Source organism: Rhododendron vialii, chromosome 12a, assembly GCF_030253575.1.
Source record: "Rhododendron vialii isolate Sample 1 chromosome 12a, ASM3025357v1".
Lineage (NCBI taxonomy): Eukaryota > Viridiplantae > Streptophyta > Magnoliopsida > Ericales > Ericaceae > Rhododendron > Rhododendron vialii.
In genome coordinates this window covers 9,438,190-9,450,449 of record NC_080568.1, presented here as the reverse complement: position 1 = coordinate 9,450,449, position 12,260 = coordinate 9,438,190, and the positions used below count along the sequence as shown (strand labels likewise).

General features: G+C 37.4%; 1 protein-coding gene across 3 annotated transcripts in view; it reads left to right on the top strand.

The window, feature by feature from the left end:
• The window catches only part of LOC131310536 (cytochrome P450 CYP749A22-like), a 67,915-nt gene extending 59,200 nt beyond the window's left edge, over nucleotides 1-8,715 (top strand). Inside the window, exons 2-7 of one of the 3 annotated variants that reach the window (XM_058337610.1) lie at nucleotides 4,583-4,631; nucleotides 5,810-6,031; nucleotides 6,523-6,746; nucleotides 6,984-7,216; nucleotides 7,350-7,728; nucleotides 8,059-8,715. In XM_058337610.1, the coding sequence (XP_058193593.1) occupies nucleotides 5,866-6,031; nucleotides 6,523-6,746; nucleotides 6,984-7,216; nucleotides 7,350-7,728; nucleotides 8,059-8,487 (1,431 nt within the window). In that variant the 5' untranslated portion in view covers nucleotides 4,583-4,631; nucleotides 5,810-5,865 and the 3' untranslated portion in view covers nucleotides 8,488-8,715. Of the gene's footprint in view, nucleotides 1-4,582; nucleotides 4,632-5,748; nucleotides 6,032-6,152; nucleotides 6,278-6,447; nucleotides 6,747-6,983; nucleotides 7,217-7,349; nucleotides 7,729-8,058 lie in introns of those variants that run through there. The other 2 variants (XM_058337608.1, XM_058337611.1) reach the window with 2 other exon arrangements.
• Nucleotides 8,716-12,260: the final 3,545 nt, after the last annotated feature.

The following is a 12,260-nucleotide window of genomic DNA, read 5'->3' as shown; positions in this document are numbered from 1 at the left end:
CGGAGTAACTTCCTACGGTGGTCTCCAGTAGCTTCGAAAGAGAATGGTTTCTCTTAAAACTTCTTCTTGACTAACACTACTCTACTTTATGGATCGAAGGGTGGTCGGGTGGCGATTTAGTGGCGGCTTAGGTTGAGTTTCTTGAAGAACTCAAGAACACTCAAGAACAAAGTAAGAACAAAAGAAAGAACAAAGAAAGAACACAATTTTTCTAGAGAGAAGTTGGAGCAATGAGAAGGTGTGAGTTCAATGCTTGGAATGGCTTGCTATTTATAGGCAAAACCTTGGCTCCCTCTCCTCTCACAAGGCCGGCCCTCTCTCTCTCCAAATCCTCCATGAATTTGCTCCATTAAGTCATCAAATCACCTCACATGTCAAGCCATGCCTTGTCCATTCATATCCTAGGTGTAAGGCTATAGAATCAAGTAAGATCTTAGGCTTTTTAGGTAATTATAATCTAGGTTTAGCTTGTAGTCAAAATCTTAGGCAAATAAAGGCTAGGATAATGGCCCATCATAGGTTGTCATTAGGCAAAATAGACTTAGGCCTAATAAGGTAGCTTGCATGGCTAGGTTAGTCCTTAGATTGGACTATGGAAGTTTTGTTGGAAACAAGGAGACAATGGTACAAGATTTGGGTATTAAACAATAATGGAAGGTCAATGGAGATTAGATTTGCCAAGGATTGGAAGGATGAAAAAGATCTTGGTGAGTACAACCCAATCTTTCTTCTTTCTTTCCTCCTCTCTCTCTCTCTCGGCCCACTCTCTCTCTCTCTCTCTCTCTCTCTCTCTCTCTCACAAGTACACTACATATATATATATATATATATATATATATATATATATATATATACATACATACATACATACATATAATAATAAGTAAGAATAAGAAAGTACCAAGGTACTAGATTTTCTAAATCCAAAATTCCATTAAAGAAATCCAATTAGGCACATGTCCCTTTAAATAAATAAACTAGTGTACTAATGTACTCTAAGAAGATCAACTCCCCAATAAATTAATCTAATTGGGTACGAAACCCCAATATAAAATAATAATAGAGTACTAGGAGAATCTTAGACCTTAAAAGCTACTAAGGCTAATAAGTACTTTTAATAATAAAATATACATGTACTTTATCACATGGCAATTAGGAAAAAGACTAGATTATTCAATCCTTGTACTAGATGGAAGACTAACCTTTTTACCTATTGGATAATAAATCCCCTAACTTTTATTGTCCAATGGACAATAGTAACTAGGAAACTTTTATATTAAAATAATCAAAGTTCTCTTTTAAAGCATGTGACAAAAGCCCTATGTTTAAATATAAGTGTGGTACCAAGTACCCCAATTAAATAAAAAGGCTAGGATTCTCCCCATTAGAATAATAATAAAGTACAAGTACTAGTTTAGTTAATAAAGTATTAGAAAATCTAGGGTTTAAATATACCTCAATATTTTAATGCATAAGGTACATGGAAAATCAACTCTTGAATATAAAATAGGATCCTTGTACTTAGTAGGAAGATTTGGACTTTTACCCAATGGATAATAGTTTTCCTTGCGGTTATTAACCAAAGGATAATAGAAGGGTGGGAGAATCCCCAGTAAACAATGCATATAAGTACTAGCACATGTTTTTTATAAACCATTAAAATACTATATCTTGTACTTACCAAAATATTTTAATAGGAGGCCTATTGTCCAATGGACAAAGATTACCCTAGCAACTATGGACCAATGGGCAAAAGAAGTACAAATACTTTTATACCTAAAATAAGACTTTGAAAAGACTACATGTACTTTTAGTCAAATATTATAATGAAAAGCTTATTGTCCAATGGACAAAAATTACCCTAATCATTATGGACCAAAGGGTAAAGGCAAAAGTTTCAAAAGGTCCAAAAGGTTTATCTAGTAACTATGTGAGTTGGTTGCTCGGTTCCTCCAAGTAGTTGGTTAGAAACTAACTATATTGGTCAAGTAGGGTTTCTAGTCGAGACCAAAATCTAATTACGACGAAAATTAACAAGAAATCATATAGCCACTCAAAGAGAAAATAAGTAATTCAAAAAAAAATTCAAATATTTAACGAAATTTTTACTGACCAAAATTCAGGAGCGTTACAGAACATTATGCATGACGTTAGCTACTTAAGATAGTTACAGATAACGTCACGGAGCTCATGCCAAGCACAGACTTAGTTAGACATAGTTCATCAGAAGATTTTAAAGAGGTTTGATAGGGTCCATGACAATCATCCATGAAAGTGTGCGTCACGCAACGTATGGATCATACGTTGCGTGACGCACACTTTCATGGATGATTGTCATGGACCCTAACATTTTTGGATTTTAAATCTAAATCTTCCCTGGCCTGGGCCCAAGTTGACAAGTCCGATACATGAATTTCATGTTCAAATGTCCATTTCAGTCAAAGCCACCACTATGAGACTAAACTCTATCAAAGACATTTTTTTAATTTCAGGTGGGTAGAAAACTCCACACGTGTGTTTTGCCAAGTGTACACCGAACATCACGCATGACGTCATCTACTTAAGACGGTTACGGATAACGTTACAGGGCTCATGCCTAGAAGAGACTTAGTTAGACATAGTTCATCAAATTTTAAAGTGGTTTGATAGCCTCCATGACAACCATCCATAAAATGGTAATTGACCCAAATTCACTTTCATACATAGTTGGCCCTAACATTTTCGGATTTTAAATCTAAATCTTTGCTGGCCTGGGCCCAAGTTGTCAAGTCCATTACATGAATTTCATGTTCAGATGTCCTTTTCAGTCAAAGCCACCACTATGAGACTAATCAAAGACATTTTTTTCTTTTCAGGTGGGTTTCTTTTCAGCTGGGTAGAAAACTCTACAAAAATAATACTCACACAACAACTCAAACACAACATCAAACACATTTTCTCACATACATGTGAGCTTCACACACACTATTATGTATGGGCCCCACATGTATGTGAAAAATTGTGTAAGTTATTGTATTTGAAATGTTGTGTGAGTAGCATTATTGGAAAACTCCACACTTTTTGTAACACTTTGACCACAATGATTCCAACCCAATATATACGACAGTGGACTTTTTTCCTTATACAACGAGATGTCCAAACCAGCTTACGCGCACCTCGACTAATCATGTAGTAGGCTCTACTTTTAGACATGAGGTATTGGGTTCAACCAATCGACTCCTACATACTGATGTCTCGATTAACATACTGATGTGTGCTATTTTGATCGGGACCCCAACAAATGAGCCAGTAATGAAATGGCGTTTACTCATATTTTGGCCAAACAAGGCAAATTTGCGCACATCGACTATATGCGTTAAAACAATATTGTTACATGTTCATCATCTATTTTTCTATTACTAACTCTACGATTACAGTTTTGGGGACCAAAAGTATATAAATGCAATGTGGGGTAGACTCGAACCCACGAATAATATAAAAAACAAGATACACACTACTATTTTCTACTACCTTTCGGGAAAAAAAAAAACCGGCCCAAAGGAGAGTGTGGAGCAGTCTCAAACCCAAGTACTTTTTGTTTATAGGGAGAGCATTTTACCACTGTACCAACAGACAACTATGTACATTCATTCGATATAAATAATATATATATATATATATACACACACACACAAAATCGCAAAAAAAAAAAAATTGAAAGGCGTGGGGGCACGTGAACCCATGTGCCCTATGGTGGGTCCGCCCCTGCATGCTCCTATACCTTTGGAAGGACACTTGGCGTGCTCCTACACACTTTGAAGTTGAAAGGAAGTTATTTGGATACTTGAAAGCAAATTAGAAAAATGAAGAGTAGTGGAAAGTTAGGAAGTTATTTTTTACACATTTGTTGTTTCCTATAAATAGTCTTTTTAGATTTCATTGTAAATCCTCCTCAACAAATCAAAAAAAAAAAAAAACAAATCAAAGTCTATCTTTATTTGTCTTAATTTTTTGCACTACTAACCCATTTGGGTTATAATTAGGAGTAGGAGTAGGATTTCATATTCTAAGCTTAACTTAGGATCTTCGATGTGTCGCTCACGACGATAGATCTATCGTTGAAGATTGATGAAAGAATCTCTTCCATCCTTCTTCTTCTTTCTTATCATCAATTTCACGTTTGACTCGACCGCCATACCTCTTCCGATGAAGTCCTGAAATACGGCGTGGAACCACGGGTCCGCCTTTGGAGACAAGCCGCATTCGCCCTTCTCTTTTTTTTGTTGTTGGTTTGTTGCTTTTGCTTTCGTTCTCTGTCAATTCGCTCCGGATAAATAAAATATTGATAAATAGGCATCATTACAAAATCACTCGAGAGCATCGCGAAACTGCATGCCGGCCGCCGGAGACCAACTTGAAAGTCAGGCACGTGGAAGATAAATGGAGATCATATATCATAAAAAAAGAAGAAAGAGGACGTGGGAGGTGCTATATATAGATAGATATAAACACCATTGTTCACCAAAACATAAACTTTGAAGAGAACAAAGATAAAGGAAGGGTCACAGTAGTACTGTGGGAGCTCAGAGCCCAGAATAATCAGCTGTTTATGCAACTTTTGTAATATTTCTCAGTTTTGATTACAAATTCAGGTAATAATTGGACTGTTTAATTACCTATACTCCTATATATATATATATATATATATATATATATATATATATATATATATATATATATGATGTGCTCTGCATATATATCTAGGCTGCATGCTTTCTTCGATCGCTTTCGTTTCGTATTATTATTTATTCTTGAAGCTGTTATGCTGTGATGTATCTTGTAAGAATCGTGGTACGAGTTATGGAAGTCGATATGTGGCGTATGAGTACTGCATGCATGCCGGAGACCTGCTATACACCTGTTTTTAAATATTATTGATAATTATTTGTATATAACTACTTATAATCTTTAACAATTTTGGTTTGACGTGGTAAAAAAATCGGTTATTTTACATTCTCATTTCTCTCTTAAATAAAAAAAATAAGTACGTGACAGTTGAAATAGCTTAAAGAAAAAAACAATCAGATATTTTTATTGGACTTCATGACTATATTTTGCATCTCGTTTTTTAGCATTATGTTGTTGTTTTGTATATTTTCTCTGTTATTCATTTAGAGAGTTAGATAGAAAATAAGACCCTGATTGTATGATTTATTTTGAGAGACAATTTGAGTTTTTATTTCATAAGTAAACCACATATTAAGGTTAATTTTTATCTATTGATTATACTCCATCCGTCCTTAAATAAATGTTCACCGTGCAAACTTAGGCCTTTAAAAAGATGCATTTTTCGTTAAAAATTAAAAAACTTCACAACTTAATTAAAAGAACTCACTTTATTTTTATGAAGCATAAAAAAAAACTTTTATGAAAAAAATAAAAATAAATAAACCTTCATCAAGCTCATGATTTTCTGTCATTTTATGAGTTGGTCATGATTCTTGTTGACTTAACATAGAATTTTATTGATATCTATTGTTTTGTGAAAAAAAATTTTGATTTTTTTTACGAAAAAAATGCATCTTTTTAAAAGTCTAGGTTTGTACGGCAGACATTTATTTAGGGACGGAGGGAATAGGATATATTTTGAGAGGCAATTTGTCAATAGATGCATATTCGCATGGAACTATGTATGACTTGAGCTTGTAAACTATTAGATGATAGGAAGTTTATATAGTTAGAAAAATAAGGCTGTGTTTGGCTGTGCAGGACAGGGGAACCATGATTATAACCTTCCTTTCAGCTAGTCTCTGCATTTTCCTAGTTGTAGTACTGGTACGGTTCTTGCAGACGGTATGGTGGACCCCAATTCGAATTCAACACATCATGGCTTCACAAGGAATCAAAGGCCCTACTTACAAATTCCTCCACGGGAATACAAAGGAGATAGTCCGAATGAGAGGCAAATCCATCAGCACTCCATTGGACAACACATCTCATCCTATTTTCGCAAGAATTATGCCCGATATTCATGCCTGGAGGAAGCTATATGGTATCAAATTGTTAGCTTTACCTTTCACATGATATAGGTGTTCGTGGTTCTCCCTCTCCGCATTTTCATGCTCTTCTCCATGTCACGTAGTATTGGTAGTCACACGACTAGGTTTCAATCTCAAAAGATGCGAATCTCGAGATATGATCGTACGACCGCCAATGCATTAAGATAGAGACCGAGATGTTTGGAGATAGAATAGTTACATGTCGATGCATAATAGTAACTATAAAACAACCCAAAAAAGTGAGATGTGCATTAAGATAGAGACCGAGATGTTTGGAGATAGAATAGTTACATGTCGATGCATAATAGTAAAATCGATGTCTTACTCCATAACTTTGAGGGAACAAGAGAACAATAGCCTGACAAATGGTCTGAATTATTATTAGTAACTATAAAACAACCCAAAAAAGTGAGATGTAGATGTTTGTAAATAATTCAGCTAACTAGTTTAGCTTTTTCTTCTTAAAATTATCCTGCCGGAACAGGAAAAAATTATCTAAACTGGCAAGGTCCTCAAGCCCAATTAGTTGTCACTGATCCTGAGTCAGTTAAAGAGATAATGAACAATAAAGATGGAGCATATCATAAAGGAAGGCCGGATCGATTCTTGAAGAAGTTACTAGGAGATGGGATCGTGGTAACAGAAGGAGAAAAATGGACGAAGCTACGCAAAATAGCCAACCATGCTTTTTATGCTGAGAGCTTGAAGGTAAAACACTCTATTTTTTTTTTCAGCTTTTGGGGTCTGGGCTCCATATAGAATGATTAAGTGTTGTCACTACAAATTTCTTAGTTTGTTATATAGAAAAAGGTAATCTACGTGCGTACAATACCTCCATTATATTTTTCACTACACTGCTCTTAGAAACATAATCAAGCCTAATTTTGAGGTATTTATTCATATAACATGTTGTTAAGTTTCAAAGAAGGCCTTCTGTATATGCAGGGGATGGTTCCAGCAATGATTGCGAGTGTGGAAACAATGCTAGAAAGATGGAGGCAATGTGAAGGAAAGGAGATCGAGGTAAACCAAGAGTCTAGGCTCTTGTCATCAGAAGTTATTTCCCGAACAGCTTTTGGAAGTAGTTACTTGGAAGGCGAGAAGATCTTCGCCATGTTGACGGAGATGGGAACGATTTCGTCAAGGAATCGTTTTAAGATTCGCTTGCATGGCATCGGGTAGGGTCCCTCTCTCCCAAATTCCTTCCATTAATCTGACAAAAAAATTTGAAAAGATTTTGAAACAAACTGTCTTAGAAGCTTTTGCCAAACTAGCTTGCCTCTTTGTCAATTCATCAACCTTTGTTTGCAGAAAGTTCTTGAAATCGCGCGATGATCTTGAGTCAGATAAATTACAGCAAGCAATTCGAGAATTAATTATAGCGATGATCAACAAGCGGGAAGAGAAAATGATGAGAGGAGAAGAAAATAACTATGGGAGTGATTTTCTCGGATCACTTATAAAGGCTAGTCACGATCCTGATGAGAAAAATAGAATTTCAGTTGACGAAATGGTAGATGAGTGCAATACGTTCTACCTGGCTGGACAAGAAACAACAAATGCGTTCTTAGCTTGGTGCCTTTTGCTTCTGGCAATTCACACAGATTGGCAAGAGAAGGCTAGAAAGGAAGTGTTTGAATTGTTTGGCCAACAGAACCCAAATGCAGAGGGTATTGCAAGATTAAAGATTGTAAGCACCATCTAACTCACTTATCATCAGCTATTTTTACGTGATATAATTTACACACAAAGAAAAGCGACTACAAAAGGGCTGGTAACGAAGACTGCGTAAGTTGTACTAGTAGGACCTTTTCGAAGATCATCCATGCATATATTTTCTATGACCAGTTTCTGCGTCTGTAAAATCGTTCTTTCACCTTTGAGGTTTTCAGGGTCTACATCCATTCGCAACGTCTAGGAGATCGAAGAATATCATTGCATGATCAATACCTTATTTTTTGCATGGTTATTAAATATATAGCGTAACTTTTATCTTTTTCCTCTGTTTTTTTCCTTGTAGATGAGTATGATCCTAAATGAAACATTGAGGCTATATCCACCCGTGACCAGTATGTTTAAAAGACTTGAAGGGGAAGTCAGATTGGGGAAAATGATTATTCCAGCCAATGCACACGTGGTGATTCCAGTCCTAGCACTCCAGCATGACCCTGAGATATGGGGGCAAGATGTTGACCTCTTCAAGCCAGAGAGATTCGCAGACGGAGTGGCTAAAGCAACAAATAACAACATTGCGGGATACTTTCCCTTCGGTTTCGGTCCTCGAATATGCGTGGGCTCAAATTTTGCACTCAACCAGGGCAAGATAGCACTCTCAATGATTCTGCAGCGTTATAGGCTCACGGTGTCCCCAAGTTACGTTCACAGTCCGATTTTGATTCTCTCAATTTTCCCAGAAAATGGGATTCCGGTCGTATTCAATAAGTTGTAATCTTGAATAGTTGCATTTCTGTTTCAGGCATGTTTCCTTGCTTATGAACTTACGGCCTGTTTGTTAGCTTCATAAGGAGGGGATATGGCTTTGCATTGGAATATTGGATACTAGAATAAAGCCCGCGCTATGCACGAAGTAGATTTAAGTACCCGAACAAATAAAATCTGTTCGTTCACAGATTTATTTAGCTATTCGAAAAAATTAATCTAAAATACTACTTGAATACTCCAATGAGTTATTGTTGAGTTCATGGGATTGTACTCTATCCGTTGTTGAGTGCATGCTGACTGCTTCATCTACATATACTCAAATATATACTCATTATGTACCCCTCCATCCACTCAAAACAATTCCTTTTAATAACGCCGGTTCAAAGGCTTACCCATTAGGCAGAGTACTTTTTTCTAGAATTGGATACGTGTCAATTTATTCACGTGTTAAAAAAATAATACCCGTTTCATTCCTAAATAAATGTCCGGTCCGTAAATCTAGATTTTTTTAAAAAGATGCATTTTTTTGGTTGAAAATTCAAACTTTTTTACAACTTAAAAGAACTCGTTGATATCTATTTGAATTTTTTAACGAACAAAATGCATCCTTTTAACGATCTAGGTTTGCGGTTCGGACATTTATTTAGGGACGGAAGAAGTATCAAACTTTAGCTTTTTATGACATGAAATTAAATAATGTGTTAGACCTAAAGCATGGGCTGTCTAAATATGGATTGTGGATTTGATCCCAATTGATACTGTCAAAATGAATTGTGGATTTGATCTCCAATTGATGCTTTCATGTCATTGCAAAACAAAACAAAACAAAAAAATTAAAAGGGAAGAGATTAAGAAAGGATGTTACAGGTTTCGGTTTTTAATTTTTTTTTTGGAAAAAAAGAATAGCAATCAAATAGACAATCTTTTCACGTTAATCTCCATAGTTATTAGATATAATTCATAGGTGATTACCATGTTGAGTTGTCTCATTTAAGTTTGGTACACCAATTACTTCTCGAACATTTGCATGTAGGCTCAGTTTGGATAATAGGAATTGTTTACACCCGTTTTTGGCACCAAATCTTGAGCTAGCGCTGGAGGGCCATTTAATTGAAATTCGATTAAATTGGGCCATGAATTAAGAGTTTAATAAGCTAAAAATTAATGGGCTATGTATCAAAAAGCCCAATTAATTTTTGTTTGACTGGGATATGAGACTTGGCCTTTTTAAGCTTAATTATTCGGATGAAATTCTAAGAGGCCCATAGCTCATGGAAAATAATTGAGGTTCTGGAAGGATCTCTAAGGGTAAAACATATAATAAGGCTATCTAATTTAATTAGATGGGCCATTACCCATGATCACCATGAAATAAGGAAATGGGTTGACAGTTTCCTAGAAGTGCAAGGCTATTTGACTAGGTCAAAGGATTTGTGTTTCTCTGATGACCACGAAAAAAGGAGCATGAGGTGGCCCATTACCCTTGATAACTTCTAATAAACCACCCATGATCTCAATTAACTGCTACAACGTGCATGGGGCATGGGACACTTGTCCAATTCGAAAGAAGCAGTTGATTTCCGAAGCTCAGCAAAACAGTGGAGACCCTTGCCTATAAATATTAGAATTCAAGAAGGAAAAATGGTACATACACCAATCAAGCTCAACGCTTAAACCAAAGTCTTCCCAGCGAAGCAATTATCTCATTTCTCTCCCATTTCTATCTCTCTTGTACCCCAACTTTATTATTACTACATAATAAAGTTATTCATATCTCTCTTGTATCCCCAACTTTATTATTACGATATAATAAAGTTATTCCACGATGTTCTCTACTTTTTCTCACACGGTTGGAAAATTATAAGTCCACTATCGTTGTGGCAAAACCACGAACCTCTTTGTGGCCTCACCCTTTGGGTCACACGCAGTCGCATTACATACGAAGTCAGATCGAGGTGCACTCACGCCTTCCATGCGTTGGATGACGACAAGTCCTGGCACGCCCGCACTCACACCGCATACACCATTGGATTTCCGCTCACGCCTACCCAGCGGAAAAGTGGGAAACATCCTTTGGCACGCCCGGTGGGACTCCAATCGTTTCAAAGGGTATCACGCCGATTCACTGACATGTCAATTCAATACGTTGAATTGGATGTTGAAATTCGGCGTCTTAATGAAGAAATTCGTTGGCGCGATGATAAGGTCGACAAGCTTGAAGATGAAATCTACCGTCTCGACATAGAAAGGCTCCGACACCATCATACAGAGGATGGGTATATCGACACACTAAACTCCCACAAGGATGCAATTCAAGGGCTTGAAGATGAAGTTGATAGGCTTGAAGATGAAGATCGCCAATTACATCATGAGGTAAACCGTCTCTTTAGTGCCAAGTCACATGGTTATTCACATATCATGTCTTCAGACCTGCCCAAACAGCATGAATTCCAAAATGGTGGCCTTGATGATCCTTCTACTCAGACCTTTGGGGGTCAAGTTAAAGAAAATATGAGCACTCAGTCCTGTACCGTTGCATCCAACGAAGAACTCTCACAGGAGTTCATAGATCCCTTGCATGCATCTTTGCCCGAGATTAAAGAATTGGTAATCAAGTCCAATAAAGCCGTTGAGGACTCCAAGAAAGCCCTTGAGGACTCCAACAAGGACATTGAAAAATTAAGGGCTAATCTCAAAGATAAGGAGTCAACTCCTATTCCGCCACGGATATCACAATTTAGCACTTTAGGCCAAACTTCAGGCCTAAATGTGTCTAAACAAGTTTCTAGCAAGCACTTCTGGCCTCCAGGTTTTTCTCAGTCCTTAACTACTGAAAGCCCTACACTTAGGGGCCAAGGAGGCCAAGGACTTGAACTCGGGGGGTAAGAGTCTCAACAAGCTCCCAACAAGCACATTAGACCTCCAGGTTTCTCTTGGCCCTTAGCTTCCAAAAATCCTACACTCGGGAGGCAAGAAGGCCAAGGACTTGAACTCGGGGGGCAAAGTTCTCAGCTCAATCCTTTGAAGATTCCCGAACAGCGGCAAGGTCTGGATGATAAACATCAAAATGATCAAGGCAACAGTCTCAGATCTGAGCGCAACAGACAACATTCAGGAGTTTTCCAAAAACTTTTGGATGGTAAGCTCTTTCCATGCCTAAAGGAGCAAAGAGATAGGTCTGCTTCAACACAATGGGAACATGATCTCAGACCTGGGAGGAGCGAGCACATGCAAAGTCCTATTATGAGGCAAGATCAATCCATTCTCTTCTCTCAAGAACTTTCTCAAGTGTCTGAAGAGTTACCGCGTCCAGATTCAGTCCTGAGCAGTGAGCAGATAACAGATGCAAATCATGAACGATCCAGATCTGCCATCAGCCCTATGGGCAGGATTGAATTGCAAGTTGCACCCGTTTTAGATTAGGAGGAATTGAATGAAGAGGAGGAAAGTGGTAACATTTCAGGGCTTGATCATGATTCATTTATAATCGGAGATCCCCCTCCTCCCCCGGTTCATGAAGGCCTTTTTGGCATTGTCCAAACTGCCAAAAGGTATTATAAGCATAGGCCAATTTTAGGCCTTAAATATGCAGAATTGCGCCTACGTTGGATTTGTGGGGCACATCAAAAGCGAGTGTTGTTCACTTGGCTTACACAAAAACGTCAAAATGGTGTCAAGAAGGGCTAAGAACAAAGAAAAGTCTTTCATGGGCCGAACTAGCACCTCTAAATGTTCGGCCATGGCCTATCAGTCCTTGAGTAGGCCTTATTAGAGTTTTAC